Raw genomic sequence first — 19788 nt, forward strand, 5'->3', positions numbered from 1 at the left:
AATAAAGTAATTTTAAATTTGTCTTCAGAAAATGGAACATATTTTTATATATCAAATTCTATTTTAATGTTGAACATTTTACGGGTTCATAAAAACTTTTTGCTGTCATTAGTTGGGTTTTGGAAAATATTTTAACATGGTGTGAATGCTCAACAGGAGACAAAAGTTCCCCTGCTAGTCATAGCCCTGGCCCCTCCACAATTACAGTATACAAAAAATGGACAACGCCTGTTTAATGTTAGGGTATGTTCACACACGGTTTTCAGACGTTTTTCGGGGCGTAAACGTCTAAAAAAAACAACTGAGATAACAGAAGCTGAACGCCTCCAATCATCTGCCCATTGGTTTCAATGGAAAAAATGGCGTTTTGTTCAGATGAGGCGCTTTTTTACACGGCCGTTTGAAAAAACGGCATGTAAAAAAACGCCCTGTAAAACTAAGTGCATGTCACTTCTTGAGCCATTTTTAATTTTGTCAATAGAAAAACTGCTCCAAAAACAGCTCCAAAAAACACATCAAAAAACGTTTGATGCTTTAATTATTGTCTATGAGTCAACAAATATTAATAGTCAATGCGCATTACGCTAAATTCTTCATCAAAACACAGCTGAACCCAATAGAGAGCATTATCCCCTAAATAAAAGAAAGTTAAAAAAAAGTTCCTGAGAAACGTATTAGGGTATGTTCACACGAGGGCGTCCGTTACGGCTGAAATTACGGGGATGTTTCAGCCTGAAAACATCCCCGTAATTTCAGCCGTACCGGCATGTGCAGGCGCTTGAACGCCGCGTCAATTACGGCCGTAATTAGCGCTGCTATTCATTGGAGTCAATGAATAACGGCTCCAATTACGGCCAAAGAAGTGACAGGTCACTTCTTTGACGCGGGCGTCTATTTACGCGCCGTCATTTGACAGCGGCGCATAAATATACGCCTCGTGTGAACAGACAAACGTCTGCCCATTGCTTTCAATGGGCAGATGTTTGTCAGCGCTATTGAGGCGCTATTTTCGGGCGTAATTCGGGGCAAAAACGCCCGATTTACGTCCGTAAATAGGCCGTGTGCACACACACTAATTACGTCCGTAATTGACGGACGTATTTCGGCCGCAAGTAGTGGACCGAACACAGTGCAGGGAGCCGGGCTCCTAGCATCATACTTATGTACGATGCTAGGAGTCCCTGCCTCTCCGTGGAACTACTGTCCCGTACTGAAAACATGATTACAGTACGGGACAGTTGTCCTGCAGCATAAGTATGATGCTAGGAGCCCGGCTCCCTGCACTGTGTTCGGTCCGGTACTTGCAGCCGAAATACGTCCGTCAATTACGGACGTAATTAGTGTGTGTGCACATACCCTTAGGGTTTTCTGAGATTTGGACAAATCCTCCAAACCTGTAAAAAAATTATAACATAACAATTTATAAGATGCTCTATCCTTAAAAATCTGCGCCTTTCACCCACCACTGCTTTCTGCTGGTCCCCGTTGGGGCTTTGAAAGGTGAAGTTGGATCCATAGTAATGTAATATCAAGCGGCCCCGCCATTTAATCGTTGCTGCGGGATGTTACATCACAATTTAAGAGACGCTTTTGTGGCATGCAGTGATTGGACGACATGGCCAAGTGATATTACATCACTATCTATGGTTCATACAAAAAATGCCACAATTTCCCACAAGGTTCAAAACCCTTTTCCCGCAGTACTGACAAGAGGCACTCAATTCATATCATAACAGACTATTGAATACTTGGAGGAGATCCAGATTTATAACAAGTACTTACTGAAATTTCATATCATCGAGGTGCAAACAATCGTGAAATGTTGGTTCATAGTAATTTTTCTAACCAAAAAGAAATTACTAATACTTGGCCAAAACGACGGATTTCGAAACACATCAGCTCCATTAACCCCCATGCCGATACTCCCTTATCTAGACATGTTCGATTTGTTCACAGCGGTGATGTAAAAATCCCCAAATTCTGAGGCATATGCCAAGTCAAGAATGGTCCCGGGCGAGGTAATACTGAGAAGAATACAAGAAGAGGCTCGTCGGATACATCGGTTAAAAAGCCGCAATCCTAATGAACTTAATGAAGGCTTTACCTTTTTTGCTTTCTTTTAAACCTTTCCATACCTGCAATCTTTCCAGTCATATACTTGCCATAAATTTACTATAATTGATAAATATGTATTTTATCATTATACGTAATGGACAGACTCAAGCTCAAAATTGAAAAAAAGATGCGCCGGATGATATGAAGAATTGATATATACTACATACACGTTTCTGGTCGTTTATATACCTAAGATATAATAAAATATAAGAGGATTCCTCCAGCTCACCAGTATGTATGTCCAGATTTGGACTGCGCACGGATCCAAACACAGCAGAAACGGAAGAATTTGATCCAGCGCTGTTTCGTTAAAAAGAAGTAATATTCCAACTTTATTTCAGGCAAAAGTAAAATCCACTAGGAGTAAGGGTGGTTGTCTCAGCAGGAAGCCTACGCGTTTCCGACAGATCACCTGTCCTTAGTCATGGCACATTGTAAATGCCGCAAACAAAGCAACCTGCATTTATATCCGGTCAGTTCACCTGTCAGGGTATGTTCACACGAGGTCATTACGTCCGTAATTGACAGACGTATTTCGGCCGCAAGTACCGGACCGAGCACAGTGCAGGGAGCCGGGCTCCTAGCATCATAGTTATGTACGACGCTAGGAGTCCCTGCCTCGCTGCCGGACAACTGTCCCGTACTGAAAACATGATTACAGTACGGACGTAATGACCTCGTGTGAACATACCCTAAAGCTTTCCCCATATGTTTCTGTGTCCAGTCTCTACACTGGACCAGCAGGAAATTAGCACCCACCTGTGCCAGAACCAGCTCCCAGGTAGAAACTCCCAACTTAAGTTCAACAGGAACCAGACAGTGCAGATGGATAATGATCGGATATAAATGCAGGTTGCTTTGTTTGCAGCATTTACATTGTGCCAGCGCTGGATCAAATTCTTCCGTTTCTGCTGTGTTTATACCTAAGATATATATTGTCCACTAAATAACTAATTGGGATCGCAAGATGGAGACATTGTATCATCTATATTCTATATGGCCTTAAATGCAGTTAATGAGAACATAAATACTCTATAGTGCGTGAGACTCACTCCAAATGAGACTATCCTTCAGGAATACATCATTTATGCATAAGGAATAGGATAGTCCCAATTAACAACATATCTAGCACATAAGGGTACAGACCCACGTGGTGGCAGCCTCACAAGGACAAAGCCTGGCTCACTTGCAAGGACCAATGGCTGAATGATGTTGCGGGTATTACTGGTACTATCCTGCGGCTATTGGTCTCCACATCCGGGCGTGGTTCCAATTATTTCATTAAAAAAAGCGCAATCTAAAAAAATCTATAGTTAAGTCCTAACACATACACACGAAGATCAATAGCTATGAGCATAGAAAACTAGTACGTTCAGAGACTACGTTTTAACGCCTGCGCTCTTGATCTCTATCGGCATATGTGCAGTATATGGGGAAAATAAGTATTTTATCAAACAAAATATCAGTCGTTATAACATCACTATGCAATGATCTATCCATAGAAACAATACAAAATAGCACCAAAAACAGGTGACAGGTTGACTTTAGATCCTTGTATAAGCCGGTATATAATGATTTTGCATTGTTTAATCTCCTGAACTGGCAGCAGAAAAACATCATCAGGATGCCATGAACCCACTAAATGGCTTATCACAATCCGTCACCATCAGTCCTGAAAGCATTTGTCAGTACATGTTAGCACAGTGGACAAAGCAGATTACACAGGTTACACGTAAGTTGATAATAAATTATGTAAGTGCTAAAGGATCAGCCCTTGTGACAACTATGGGAGCAATGGTGAGCGGCAGACCCGGCTTAGGACAGATAACCCTCTTCCTATTGAGAAGTGTAAACCCATGTATGAATCCCATCTCCAGAAGAACTTCAACACTATAAAATATGGGAAGGGGAACTAGCCCACTGTCACGATCTAGGGGTATGTGGACCCACTAGGCCGCTCCGCCGAAGCGGAGAGGCAGCTGGCCAAGTCACAGTCTATGCAAAAGTCTATACAAGTTAGTAGCACAAGGGTACCTGAGATAGTCTAGATGGTGGCACGGGCTCTGGCACAGATGGGGCTAGATGTGGCAGGTTGCGCCAGACATGGCAGATGGCATCAGGAGTGGCAGATGACACCAGATGTGATGTATACCAGCAGGCGTGGCAGGTTGCGCCAGACATGGCGGATGATACCAGAGATGACAGATTACACCAGACGTGTTGTATATCAGCAGGCGTGGCAGGTTGCGCCAGACGTGGTGGATGATACCAGGGGTGGTCTATAACTGTAGGCGGCACAACACGACTCCAATACTAAACAGGCTCGGGAACAAAACACAGCACAGGATACAGGTAGCAGGGCACAGGAACACTAGGAGCAGGATAACACTAAGGGACCATTTGCAATACGAACATGGGAAAACTACAACAGCGCTCAGGCAAAGAGTGGAAGGGCAGGGTCCTTTTTATAGTCTAGGGAAATACTTAATTACATATGCGCCTGTTGGCCTTTTAAGGTCAGGAACCAGTACGTGCCCCCTCGCGGACATTGCAGGACAGAGTGTCCAGATGCGCTGACGTCTCTGGGGAAGGAGATGTCAGCCACATGAAGGAGGTCTGCATGTAAGGGGAGGCTGCGGTCCGTGACCTCGGCCATTACACCCACGGGTTATGCCACTCATCTGCCCTTTAAGATATGAGAAGGAAAGTGCTGATGCCATGGAAGATATTGTGTGTTCCCTGCACAGGAACTATAGGAAACCACATATAGACGTTATGGTGCACAATAACAAACTTTAATAAAACATATAAAGAATATGGATAAGCAGAACGGAATGAGAGACCTGAATAAAGTAGTGTATATATATATAGTTAGGTTATAGGGGTGTCAATACATTGTTTTGCATCTGACAGTGGCTTTATTTAGCCCCCCAAAAATAATTCCCAGGCTTCTTGAATTGCCATCATAAAATCATAATCATTTATGATCCTATTAAAAAGTAGTGTGACATGAGTGACCACCCAAGACCTTTGAAGGTTAACTGACAATGTGCCCCAGTTGTGGCTGACGCCATGTGAAAGGGCCACTATGATCAGTGGGGTGATGGTGTATAGTGGTGTTGTAACCAAGGGGATGGCATACAAGGAGACTGCGGAGAGGCATATCAACAGGACAGTCACAATGACAAGTAAGCACTTCATCATGACTTTGCCGTAGAGTATTTGTCTGGTGTTGGTGACAATGATTGGCAGGAGGTTCATGACTTTGCTGTAGAATATTTGGCTGCTGTTGGCTTCATCCACAGATTCCGGACTATTCTGCGGCTTTTGCTCAGCCTCAATTTTTGACAGGCGACTTTGGAATAATCCCATCTCATCCTGTAAAAAGAGATAAGAAACACAAACAGCTCTGTATAACCACTAATCAGAATAGGACAAGGTCAAGATGAGTGAGGACGGCCATAAACATTAGATATCTGCACCCCCTGAGTGCCCCATATCTTTGTTTAGAACGGTGCAAGAAAGCACAACCTCTATGCCAATAGAGTATCTCTCTCGCTACAAGTTGCATATAGGGCGCACACCATAGGTGTTGTCTGTGCCAAGCCTTCGCTGTGTAGGGGAGGCCTAGGTGACAATTTCTCTCCAGATCTCCATTGCATATTACACATGAAAATGTCCAGATCCATGGATTATTGGCCTGAATGTTCTTTGTCTATATCAGTCAAATTATCTGGGCATCAATAACTAGCATCCTACTGAGTGATCTGACAGAACTGTGGACATTGATTTCATTATGAACTACATGCATGGCTGTATTGACTATATGGGCAAACTAGACAAGTGACTAGGGCATCACTATTTAGGGCACACCAAAGAAACAGGATTGTGTCCATTTGTTTGCTCTTTTAAAATATTTAGTACACGAGGGTATTGGGTTATAGACATGTTTCGGATACAATTCCTATTTTCGGCTTTACACTGCGTATGTATGAAGACAATGAACATGTAAATGTAGTCTTGCCTGCCTACTTGTCACACGGGTATAATAAGGTTCCCCTGGATACAGTAAATATATATCGTGGGTCATTCAGTCTGTATGTATTAGTAGGTTGGATGTCGGATACGTTTCACATGGTTGGTTGGCATTGTTTGCTGTATTAATATAGATAATAGGAGCTGCGCACTGACCCAGATGTCCCTGGCTCGCTCATAGGACTGGTAAGCCATCTTTTCCTCCATGAAAAGTATCACCTCTTTCATATTTTCTATCTCCGCATTTTGTTGTTCCCGTAGGTCGTTCATATGTACCAGCAGATGACTGTATCTTATATTGAACAAATAGGAAATAAATCTTAGTAAAGTTTTCTGGCTGACTAATACACCTAAAATGTAAGATCACACAGAAAGCTGTAAAACATTAAATATGTATCTGTGCCCCACAAAATACATACTGAGAATAATATCCAGCAATAGACGTGTAACATAAAACCAGACTGTGGATTACAGAATATGTAACTAGAATATCTATAGATTTATTATAAACGGTAGATACTTATAGAGGAGCTGAGACAGTGACAGATGTCTTGAATTTGGGCACCTTTTGGATGCCCATGCTACTTCCCCACTAAACGGCCCAAAAACTATGTTAATAAGGCAGGGTTCACACTGCATTTTTGCTGCATTTTTTGGTTTTGGTTGATGAGCTCTCATGAGAGACATGGGAGTTTATCTACCAAAACAAAAAGAAGCATGCAAAAAACGCACAATGTGAACCCTGCCCAAGTGCAGCTCTTCTGGCTGGTTAACTAAGAGTGTTCACATGGCGGACCTCGTATGTCCTTGCATTACACGGACAACCCAATGATTTCAATGGATGCGGTGTAATGCTTCATTTTCCCTGGTCATAAGAGCTGTTTGTGGGGGTTTCAGTAGTGAGGTCTCCCTGTGATCAGCTAGCCAGTCAACCTAGGTACACGGAGGACAACTGAATATTAGTGAAAACGTCTACAGAAAAAGCGTCTGCTATCATATGTATGGTGTATGGAATTAAGAAGCGTAATTATTATTTCAAATATTTTGCAATCATTTTCATTATGATTTAAAAAGTTATATTTTCCACTTAATATCACCAGGTGGCGCTGTTTCATTTGCTTGAAGTAACGCATTATAACAAGCTCTCGAGAAAACCTAAAAAAGGGAGTTAGTGTAAACCTGCACATGTCACTTGGTCATGAACATTTGATAATTGATGACAGATAATGCCAACTATTAGTGAGGCGTAGGCTATCGTTTGTTAGCATATAGCTCCTTAATCAGGGCCGGCTACAGATGTACGTAAGCTTTTGAGCCAGCGGATGGAGCCCTGTGCACCGCCTTCTATTAACGTCCCCTTATATATTATATAGTGCCCAAAGAAAACATTTACAGTGTACAAAATCAATAAATTGCCCAAACAATAAACTAGAGAACAAAGCTGCATTCTGTGCAGTGGCCTTTCCATAGATTCGGGCACCAGCTGCGGGATCCAGGTTGCAAGCTCTAGGTGCCAAGGATATCAGGGCTAGTGGTACCCCCTTCAATAATGTCAGCCCTGAACTAACACACAGTGGACCCCCTGTTTAGTGCACAGACAAGCTTACAGCACGTCTACTGAGATCTCCATGGGTTTCCCGGGGAGTCTGTCTAGGTTTGCCTGATGCTGACACTGGACTTGACTATAATGTCTCATCTGCAAATAATGATCTAATGTCTTTGTTCAGTTTAGGCTAACACTAGATAGCCATGCCTCAGACACGCAACTTTTTTTATATGTTTTAACAAAGAGGTATACTCAGTTTCAGTGTCTATAACTTGACACAAAAAATGCACCACGATGCAGCCACCTGCAGCTTCTGCATCCAAAACGTCTTGGGTGCCCATACCAAGCACTCAGACATCTTCCTATCCTCATTCTTGTAGTCACCACAGAGATCTGACCCTTCACTTTTGCTTAGCTTAATTGAGGTGATTTTCCTTACTTAACTATCCATAGTATATCTATAGGATATGCCAACGCTGTCTAAAATAGAATACCCCTTTAAAAAAACGAAACTTCAGATATTTGAGACTATACCCACCACCCCCTTACATAGTCCACATTATAACAGTGTTCTTCTATTGTCCCCCATGCCACCTCTCACATGATTTAAAGAAGAGAATAATCCACAAATCACTGTCTGTCAGCAGTAGCCCAAATAACTAGATGTCCCATGATGCCTTTTCTGGACATCACATAGGGAGGTGTAGCCAGATCATATTTGTCAGAAGTTTTAGTTATATGGATTATTCTAAATTGCAATCAGGATGCTGGGGAGCCATAGATGCAGGACTAAGGCAAAAGGAAAAGGCACAGGAGAGGCTGCAGACTGCCTTATGCAGCAGCATGCGTGTCACAGTCAGTGTGCAAACTCCTGCCCACTGTAGGAAGGGGCAGAGATGATTGGCTGGCAATAGCCTTACATCATCTACAGGAAACAGGAAGAAGCCGGGAGGAGATTTAGTAACAAAAGCAGAATACACAAGGAGAGATTTGCTGTTGTCACCCAGTGTATTCTTGGATTGTTGATATCCAATATTTAAATTATTCCGAAAACTACAAGAGAAAGCAGTGACATCAGACATCATGACTACAGGTGAGAATTAACATGGGAAACTATAGTTTCCTTTTTAATATCAAACCAACCTACCTGAGATGTTGTTCTCGCAGGAGCTCCATAATAATACTATTGTCAGAAAGGTATCTACTTCGCAGTTGTAGGCACTCTTTTTCTAAGAAATCCTGTTTGTATTTCACTGCAGTGATTTCTTTCATGAGAGGTTCGATGTTGCAACACCTCCTGTCTAATGAACCCTTTGGCGTTATTGGTATTTCTCCTGCTAGGCTAGAGGTTTCCACAAAAGAAGAAGACGGGATCCATGCTAATGATGGGTCTTTATAATAAAAGTATGGAGCCATGTCATGTACTGCACAAGCATTTGACGCAGGCTCTTGACTACTGGTGGGAAGGAGGAGTGGGTTTTGGAGACCATCTGCTGATTGAAGGTCTACATTTTCTCCATCAAGGTCTTCACTAGCCATGGACAGCGGGTTGCTGAGATGACCTTGTTCTAGTTCCAAAAGCTTCTTTTGACAAAGTTCCAGATGTGCCACTTCTGCAGCTATCAGGTGGTTCCCTTTTTCCGATTGTAATTGGATTTGAGCAGCCTGAGGCTGGTCAGATTTGGGCAACAAATGCAGGTATTCAATTCTGTTCTCCAATTGACTGGTCTTCTCCACGTGTAATAGCTCAGACAGATCTAAGGTCTTCTGCATGAAGTATGACCTCACTGAGACATCCTCCAGCCATTCTTGACTTTGCCTATTCTCTGGTAGACTTCCTACTACTGGGCATGAAGCAGCCTTGTTGACTGCAGTTTTGCTGCTTCTACGCTTAAGGGATTCCATCTAAGATTAGCAGACAATATATACTTTACTAAAATCTGAATTACAAATAAATATTTCAGTTTCCACACTGGCCTATAGAGCAGTCAAAATAAGCTGATGCTTCCAGGTTTTATGAAGCTCACTTGTCAGCTTTGCTGTGTAGACTGGGATAGAGTCACCTTATTATCATTAGATGGTGGGAATTTAATGTAATTAGATGACTGCTAATATAGATATGGCAGGATCTCAAAACTGAACACACAGCAAAGGCTCTGTATGGAGCTTCTATGGTCTCTGAGGGAGGGGCTGTAGTTTCCTTTTGTAGACTATATTAGCCAATTGATATGATTCCGATCATTTATTGTAGATGCCCTAAAACGCACACAACTTCATTACACTGTCTATACAGACAAAAGGAAGGAAGTATTTGTCTCCAATTTAGCCGCACCCATGGAAATTTTTTTAAAGGGTAGCTAAACATTTAACAAGCTTGTGACATGTCATAGTGACATGTCAGAAGTTTTGATTGGTGGGGCTCCGAGCACTGAAACCCCCACCAATTGCTAAAACGAAGCAGCTGAAGCGCTTGTGTGAGCGCTAAGCCGATTAGTTTCTGTTCAGCTTTTTCCGGAAAGCTGATGTATCAGAGTACGGGCTCATAGACTTTCTATTAAGCCCGTCCTTCGATAAATTGATTTCCGGAAAAAGCCGAACAGAAACGAAGCGGCTGAGCGCTCATACGAGCTCTTCAGCTGCTTCGTTTTAGCGATTGGTGGGGGTCTCAGTGCTCGGACCCACACCAATTAAAACTTCTGACAGGTCACTATGAAATGTTAGACGTTTGTTAAACATTTAGCTACACTTTAAAGTAAAAAACAACATTTAAAATAATACAACATTTAAAATAATACATTTAAAAAATAAATAGATCATTAAACACATTATTTTTTACAGACTTTTAGTAGTATACACCCATACCATATGATTTAGTCTAGACATCTTGTCATGGCTGACTCCAGGGCATGCATCTTCTGTCTTTGAATAGAAAAAGAAAACAGTCAGACTCACACATTCACTGCTCACTGAGCAAGTTTTTTACTAGACCCAGAGCCCAATCATGGTCATCATTTTGGACATGTGAAAAGAAATGATAGCATAGATTTCAATTAGATTATGATCGGTTTCCATTCGCTGACAGCTAGAAGATTGAAAAGGGTGCGAAATGGAAACACAAGTACAGGGTCGGCCATTTATATGGATACAAAAATGGGAATGGTTGGTGATATTAACTTCCTGTTTGTGGCACATTAGTATATGGGAGGGGGGAAACTTTTCAAGCTGGGTGTTGACCATGGCGGCCATTTTGAAGTCGGCCATTTTGTATCCAACTTTAGTTTTTTCAATGGGAAGAGGGTCGTGTGACACATCAAACTTATCGAGAATTTCACAAGAAAAACAATGGTGTGCTTGGTTTTAACGTTACTTTATTCTTTCATGAGTTATTTACAAGTTTCTGACCACTTATAAAATGTGTTCAAAGTGCTGCCCATTGTGTTGGATTGTCAATGCAACCCTCTTCTCCCACTCTTCACACACTGATAGCAACACCGCAGAAGAAATGCTAGCACAGGCTTCCAGTATCCGTAGTTTCAGTTGCTGCACATCTCGTATCTTCACAGCATAGACAATTGCCTTCAGATGACCCCAAAGATAAAAGTCTAAGGGCGTCAGATCGGGAGGCATTTCTTCTGCGGTGTTGCTATCAGTGTGTGAAGATAAGTTTGATGTGTCACATGACCCTCTTCCCATTGAAAAAACTAAAGTTGGATACAAAATGGCCGACTTCAAAATGGCCGCCTTGGTCAACACCCAGCTTGAAAAGTTTCCCCCCTCCCATATACTAATGTGCCACAAACAGGAAGTTAATATCACCAACCATTCCCATGTTATTTAGGTGTATCCATATAAATGGCCCACCCTGTATATTACAAAGCTGTGTAATTTGGATGTTTTCTTTATATAAGACTGGACAATTCCTTTAATTACCAAAACTTCACAACATACAATTTTGATAGACAAATAATGGTTTGATTGATCTAACCTTGTTTTGATGAATTTTGGACTTTTTGACTTTTGATACAAAAGCCTTCTTCTCTTCTTTGCCGGTCTTTGCCATTTTTTTGAGAAAGTTTGGCTTCTTGGACAATCCTGTCCACTGGTATAGGATCACTTTCTTGTGATCCTTAAGTGGAGACCACTTGACGCCAGTAGATGGGTCATCATCTTCTTGGTTGACTGAAAGGAGGTTGATTGTCTCAGATGTTCTGTCTTCATAGTTTTCACCATTGGCCGTGTCATGGTCATGTTTGGTCTCTTTCTTCTCATTGGAAACCATGAGGTCTGTTGTTTCTAAAACCTGTAGAGACATATTTCTCGGGTGCTGATGGACACTTGACATATCCATTTGAGTCTGATCTTTATTTTTCAAGAAATTTGATGAGCAGTCCCAGCTTTTACGATTTTTTTGCATTCTGAGTATCTTTCACCTTCAACTACAATATCTTGTTCACAATAAATAATGATGGTTAAAGTGTCTGTGAAAATAATTACTGATTGTGTCAGCAGGCAAATAAATACTGAAAATCATACGACCAACCTAACCATGGGGTATGTAAACCTTTGCAACAAATTTCTTACTGCCCCAATGCATCTAGAAAAATAAATAATAATAAGACAACTTTGCAAATAGGCTTGATTAAAAATATTCTACCGTTTTGTGTAAACAGCTCCTATGCAAACTTATGTTTCCATGGCTACAGACAAACAAGTCCTGTATGTAGTCTGAAGTCACTCTAAGTTTTGGCATAGAGATGTCCTCATATTATAGCTCGTATTATGGCTGCTCCTATTAATATCAGTTCAGTGGGGCCTCAGAGTATGATTGGGGGGGGGGGGGGGGGGTGGATAGAGTACCACCAAAAAAGATTTGAGAAAAAACGACTTCAAATTAAGCAGATTTTACATGCAGTTTTCTGATGTGGAACTTTTCCCATAGGTGTTAAAGGGGGGAAAACAACCACAAAAATGTAACATGGATAAAGCATCGCAACAAAAGCTAAAATGTTGTAAGTCGCTCTTGATACATGACCCCCCATAAGCCCTATTAGAGCGTTTGCCCTGTTGAGTCCTCACCTTCAGACACTGACCTTGTCACTGGGGGCAGCAGTAATAATGTCTATATGTACGGTCGGCCATAGGTTGTTGTCCGTTTATCCAGTATTATTTTTCAGTTAAAAAAAACCTGCTGAGTTACCATGGAGACGTAACTGGGTGTGGCTAATATCCCGCTGAAATGAAAGTTTGGGTGACTTAAGTTGGTTTGGTTGACCTCCACATTGCTGTTTCGCCCTCGCCCCTTTATATACATAGCACCAATGATTTATTATATTAACGGGGTTGTCTCAACCCCTTTCCATATATGTCCCATTACTAAGGACCCCCCTGAGTGTCTCTTGCTCTGACAGACCTGGCTATCCATGAATGATATAGACAGACCATCAATGTATGGCTGGTTGCAGCTTAACTCAGCGATTGCTGGGGATTTCTTAAACCCGACCTGTCACGCCAGCTTCAATCTGAGAAGTGGTTGTCTTGTTAAGACAACCGTTTGTACTAAAGCACCACCTTTGCCCTACCTGTGTAAGGCTGGTTCCACACAAGGGTTATATGGGAGCATTTTGCACCTGGATTACGTCCACAAATCACAACCCGACCACGAATCTAATGACTCGAACGAGCAGGATCAGAGATTCGTGAGGTCGGGCCAGGATTTGCCGCCATAATAGGCGCGCAAAAATGCGGCTATATTATGAGTCTTTTTTATTCTGCATTTACGTCAATTATTTTTTTCCATAGATGTGATTTTACATTTTACATCAGAATATCTGCGTCAATTTTTTTTTTTTCATAGATGTGAATAGGGATTTTAAGAATTTATGTTCACATTATGTTCAGATTTTCCTGTTTAATATAAATAAAGGTTAACCAATGTATAATAAAACATTCTGCAACTTGCTAAATACCTTGTGCTTCAATGCCTTACCATTTCAAGATCTCTGCTTGCTGTTAGGCCTCATTTACAAGAGCGTAATATACGCGCGTGCGACGCGCGTGCTTTTCACGCGTGTCGTACGCACCTATATTACTCTATGGGGCAGTTTAGACGATGCGTGAATTTTGCGCAGCGTGAGTGCGTTGCGTAAAACTCACGACATGTTCTATAATCGTGCGTTTTTCACGCATCACGCACCCATTGAAGTCAATGGGTGCGTGAAAACCACGCATGCCGCACGGAAGCACTTCCGTGCGAACTGCGTGATTCGCGCAAGAGCTGTCAAAAGGATGAATGTAAACAGAAAAGCACAACGTGCTTTTCTGTTTACAAACATCCAAACGGAGTGTCAAATTAGAGATGAGCGCACCGAACTTCACCGGGTTCGGCCGAACTCGTTTTGACCGAACCCGGCAAAAAATGTTCCGGTACGCGACGTCAGGAGACAGTCACTGCCCACGGTGCTGAAAGACTTAAAGAGGCTCTGTCACCAGATTTTGCAACCCCTGTCTGCTATTGCAGCAGATAGGCGCTGCAATGTAGATTACAGTAACGTTTTTATTTTTAAAAAACGAGCATTTTTGGCCAAGTTATGACCATTTTCATATTTATGCAAATGAGGCTTGCAAAAGTACAACTGGGCGTGTTGAAAAGTAAAAGTACAACTGGGCGTGTATTATGTGCGTACATCGGGGCGTGTTTACTACTTTTACTAGCTGGGCGTTCTGATGAGAAGTATCATCCACTTCTCTTCACAACGCCCAGCTTCTGGCAGTGCAGACACAGCCGTGTTCTCCAGAGATCACGCTGTGACGTCACTCACAGGTCCTGCATCGTGTCAGACGAGCGAGGACACATCGGCACCAGAGGCTACAGATGATTCTGCAGCAGCATCGGCGTTAGCAGGTAAGTCGATGTAGCTACTTACCTGCAAATGCTGATGCTGCTGCAGAATCAACTGTAGCCTCTGGTGCCGACACGATGCAGGACCTGTGAGTGACGTCACAGATCTGCACTGCCAGAAGCTGGGCGTTCTGAAGAGAAGTGGATGATACTTCTATACACAACGCCCAGCTAGTAAAAGTAGTAAACACGCCCCGATGTACACACATAATACACGCCCAGTTGTACTTTTACTTTTCAACACGCCCAGTTGTACTTTTGCAAGCCTCATTTGCATAAATACGAAAATGGTCATAACTTGGCCAAAAATGCTCGTTTTTTAAAAATAAAAACGTTACTGTAATCTACATTGCAGCGCCTATCTGCTGCAATAGCAGATAGGGGTTGCAAAATCTGGTGACAGAGCCTCTTTAAACTGTTTCAGCACCATGGACAGTGACTTTCGATCACAATATACATATACGTGTAAAAAAAAACAGAAGTTCGGACTTACCGATAAGTCCCGGCTTCTTCCTCCAGTCCGACCTCCCGGGATGACAATTAAGTCCAAGTGACAGCTGCAGCCAATCACAGGCCAAGCACAGGCTGCAGCCAATCACAGGCTGCAGCGGTCTCATGGACTGCCGCGTCATCCTGGGAGGTGGGGCCGGATGACAAGAGAGGGACACGTCACCAAGGCAACGGCCGGGAGACCGGACTGGAGGAAGCAGACAGTTCATGGTAAGTTTGAAAGTCTTTTTTTATTCACAGGTTGGTGTATATTGTGATCGGCATTCACTGTCGAGGGTGCTGAAATAGTTACTGCCGATCAGTTAGCTCTTTCAGCACCTTGGACAGTGACGGGCGTCGACTAGCCTCATCTCTATGATGGCGGCTGCGCGAAAATCACGCAGCCGCGCATCATACACGGATGACACACGGAGCTGTCAATTGCCTTTTGCGCACGCAAAACGCAGCGTTTTTTGCGCGCGCAAAACGCACACGCTCGTGTAAATCAGGCCTTACTGAAATGAAACATTCTTGCTTACATAAAGAGGCTGAAACCTTCCCCACAAAATTATATATTGCATTATAGGGGTTTTGCATATTAGATGTTGCGCAGGGTTATTGCTTTGTAGGACCGAAACTCACTCATTTGCTCAGTGCTAATCCATTTGTAAATTCCAATACCCAAATAATTTAAATTTGGGAGAAAGAACAGATGTTTTCAACTCAGCATTCCATTGAAGTAAGGATCCAGGCATACAACATGACCGGACACTGTACATCGGGTTCCTACGGGTCCATATATGCCATCTGGTGCCTCCTAAAGAAATGTATTCTCCCCTAGAAGGTAAAGTATAAGCACATAGCATGTTATGGGCGCGGTGTTATGGATCCAAATTACCCACTATGGTCTTTACTATTACTAAAGAATTTAGAGGGGCTGTCTGAGATTAAAGAACAGGTTCTGCTTTTTTCCCCCACAAACAGCGCCACTCTTGACCATAGGCAGTGTCTGGTATGGCACCTTAACCCCATTCACCTAATTCCATTCTCCTGCAATACCAGACAGGCCATGGGCAACAATGGCACTATTTCTGTAAAAAGAAGCAGACCAATTTTTCTAATCTCAGTAAGCCCCTTTAAAAATTCTGTCAATTTCAAAGCTACTTTTGGATTTTTGCTGGACCGCTCGGATTAAAGATTAAAAGGAATTTAATAATGCTTCTAAAACCGGTTTTTAGAAAAAAAAAAAAGCCTACATTTCTATTGATATCATATTAAATGTTCTGTGTGCACATGTCAAGAGGAGACCAGTTATTCATTGGACGCTTCAGTGGTTGGATAAAGAATGAATGACGGATGATGCGATCTATAATGATTATTCCCCTCCCATCATGCATTTCAAGTCTGAATAAAATTATCCTTTTCAGTGCTCAGCTGGTCTATTATAGAGCATTCAGCTAGAGAGTAGGTTTACTGCAGAACAGCGAACGAGAAGAGAAGGATCCTTTATACAAGACGAGCACAGACAGCGACCACCAGGATATATAAGGTAGCGTATCTTCTTAATTATAATAAAGGTTATTAGGACATCGGCCAAGCTGTACGCAGCTATGGCCAGGCTTTTTTGATCTTACAGAATGGGATCCAATCTCGTCCTTGGCACAGATATACTGCTCTGCACATAGCCATAATACACTCGTATAAAAATCGGCTGTGACGTTCACCTTAATCTTCTCATGCCATTGATTATTTTACTGAAGTCACACTTACAATCGGGAAATGATCCTATGATCAGTGTTAGGGCATGTATTTTATTGGGAATATAGGGGTGATAAATGTCACAAATAAATAAAGCTTAAAGGGGTTATCCCATTAAAAACATAATTACTTATCCACAGGATAGGCATAAATGTATGATCGCCAGGGGTCCCACCGCTGGGACCCCCACCGATCACTAGAACAGGGGTCCCGAGCCCCCTGATCCACCTCAGTGATCATGCAGAGTTTGAATAGAGCAGTGGTCACAGATGCGCAGTGCCATTCCATGCAAGGTCTATGGGAATGACAGAAACAGAAGAGCGGTTCTTGGCTGTCGGCCGCAAAGACATCGAATGGAGCGGCAGCGCACATGTGTGACCGCTGCTCCATTCAAACTCCCTCTTGTAAAATATATATGCAAAAAATCTATCTATCTATCTATCTATCTATCTATCTATCAGGAAAGCAGCACTGTGACTAATAGAAAGATGACCTGGGCGCAAGCCCATGAATGCCAATCCAGCACCCAAACCACATATAAAATAAAAGAATGGCAGCACTCCAGTTAGTATTGGTGGAGAAGGTGGGCTTTATTCACCCTGCAACGTTTCAGCTTGCTCTATGGAGCCTTTGCTTGAGAAAGGCCCCATTGAGTGGGCTGAAACATTGCAGTGTGAACAAAGCCCACCTTCTCCACCAATACTAACTGGAGTGCTCAGTTAGATATATATATATATATATATATATATATCTAAAATTTAGTGTCAGCAAAGCAAGGCAAGCGAGTTCACAGCAGTAAGAGACAGTGACACAGCGAATATAGTCTAAAAGGGTTTGCCTGTGTTTTATTTTTATCGTCTATAATGAGAAAGAATGAGCCTTTTACATTTCAGGCACAAACTAAAGAAACCTGCTCGGTTGAGCACAAACTACACAAATGCAGTCCCTGACTATACCAGGCACTGGAAACTCTGTAACACAAGTTTTTACTCAGAGACAGCAGGCAAAGACTCAGGAGTCAGACCCATAAGTGAGCCCCTCAGCCCTCTGTCTGCACCTTCTTATGCACAGGCTACAGGTGCACCTCATTGACCAGCAGTCTAGCCCTAATGACAAAGATGGACTGGAGATTTGGGAATCCATCTTACTCTTCCCGACTCCAGGTTCTTTTCCAACAAGCCAGCTTTGTGAAGTCTGAGCTTTCCATTTTAAACATTCCCTGGAGACTAAAGGGGTTTTTACACTGGGCGATTATCGGGCAGACGAGCGTTCATATAACGCTCATTGTCGATAATTGCCCTGTGTAAACAGGGCAGCGATCAGCAGATGAACGAGCTCGATCATCTGCTGGTCGTATCGTTTTAAAAAGTTAAATATTATCGTTGTCGGCAGCACATCCCGTTGTGTAAACAGGGAGTCGCACTGCTGACATGATGATAATGTATGAGGACAAGAAATCGGAGTAACAACCACTCGTCCCCATCCATAGCTCCGTGTGACAGGAGCAAACGAGCGCTGATCAACGAGGACTCGTTGATCGGCGCTTGCTGCACCTGCGATTATTGGCCGGTGTTAAAGGTCCTTAAGACACATACAACAGGACTCTAGGGGAAATGTACCTTCCCTCAATGACTTTATCTATCACTGTCTCACAATAAATATATATATAAAATTATTATTATTACAAGCAAGAAGCTGTTATTTCTACAGAACATCATATAGCATTCCTACAGAGATCACCACCGAGATTTCTATCTCCAGTTCTCACATGCTCCCTAAGGCCTATTTACCCAACGAACATGGGGAGAGCATAGAAACTCCATGCCAATGTTGCTGTGGTTGGATCAAGCCCGTGATCGCAATATGTCCATAATATGGTACAATATGGCAGCACACACAGAGCCTTGGGTCCATACTACAGAATCGTAGGGAAGCCTTGTGCTGCCATGCAGGCTCCATGAACATGTCCAGAGGTAATATAATATGTTACAGTTCAGTTCCAGCTGTGGTTATTATTCGTTGTCTTTACCTGATGTTTATTCATTTAGTAAGCAGTTTATTACCTACCGTTCCACCAGATCTCCCTGGCTTAATTTGATTGATGTTTGATTGATTTTGTGGATCTCAATCTTGTTTGGGATGTTATGGAATAGGATGTCTATAATGCGGCTACCAAATATATACAGTGATGGAGCAATAGTGCCAGCATGGTGCGGAATTGTAAAAACCACAGTGTCTTACATTAGGCCATAATGAAAAGAAAGGAAGTTCTAAATCCACTACTGTCCCCTGTATGCCATCACTGTCCCCTGTGTATGCCACCACTGTCCCCTGTGTATGCCACAACTCTGTTGCCTTTATGCCATCACTGTTCCCTGTGTATGCCACCACTTTTCCTTGTGAGTCACCACTCCACCTCCTGTATGCCATCACTGTCCCCTGTATGCCATCACTGTCCCCTGTATGCCATCACTGTCCCCTGTGTATGCCACCACTGTTGCCTGTATGCCATCACTGTCCTCTGTGAGTTACCACTCTACCCCCTGTATGCCATCACTGTCCCCTGTATGCCATCACTGTCCCCTGTGTATGCCACCACTGTTGCCTGTATGCCATCACTGTCCTCTGTGAGTTACCACTCTACCCCCTGTATGCCATCACTGTCACCTGTATGCCATCACTGTCCCCTGTGTATGCCACCACTCTGTTGCCTTTATGCCATCACTGTTCCCTGTGTATGCCATCACTGTTCCCTGTGTATGCCATCACTGTTCCCTGTGTATGCCATCACTGTCCCCTGTGTATGCCACCACTCTGTTGCCTGTATGCCATCACTGTTCCCTGTGTATGCCACCACTCTATTGCCTGTATGCCGTCACTGTTCCCTGTGTATGCCACCACTCTGTTGCCTGTATGCCATCACTGTTCCCTGTGAGTCACCACTCCA

General features: G+C 42.8%; 1 protein-coding gene across 10 annotated transcripts in view; it reads right to left on the minus strand.

Annotated features, from left to right (window-relative positions):
- Positions 1-4898: 4898 nt before the first annotated feature.
- The window catches only part of TEX28 (testis expressed 28), a 210802-nt gene continuing 195912 nt past the window's right edge, over positions 4899-19788 (minus strand). For 6 of the 10 annotated variants that reach the window (XM_075835443.1, XM_075835439.1, XM_075835437.1 and 3 more), the window contains 7 exons: positions 15726-15920; positions 12773-12927; positions 11682-12174; positions 10559-10615; positions 8844-9601; positions 6307-6442; positions 4899-5493 (listed from right to left, as the gene is read on the minus strand). In XM_075835443.1, the coding sequence (XP_075691558.1) occupies positions 5038-5493; positions 6307-6442; positions 8844-9601; positions 10559-10615; positions 11682-12110 (1836 nt within the window). In that variant the 5' untranslated portion in view covers positions 12111-12174; positions 12773-12927; positions 15726-15920 and the 3' untranslated portion in view covers positions 4899-5037. The remainder of the gene's footprint in view (positions 5494-6306; positions 6443-8843; positions 9602-10558; positions 10616-11681; positions 12175-12772; positions 12928-15725; positions 15921-19788) is intronic. The other 4 variants (XM_075835447.1, XM_075835446.1, XM_075835440.1 and 1 more) reach the window with 4 other exon arrangements.

Source organism: Rhinoderma darwinii, chromosome 8 (genome assembly GCF_050947455.1).
Source record: "Rhinoderma darwinii isolate aRhiDar2 chromosome 8, aRhiDar2.hap1, whole genome shotgun sequence".
NCBI lineage: Eukaryota > Metazoa > Chordata > Amphibia > Anura > Rhinodermatidae > Rhinoderma > Rhinoderma darwinii.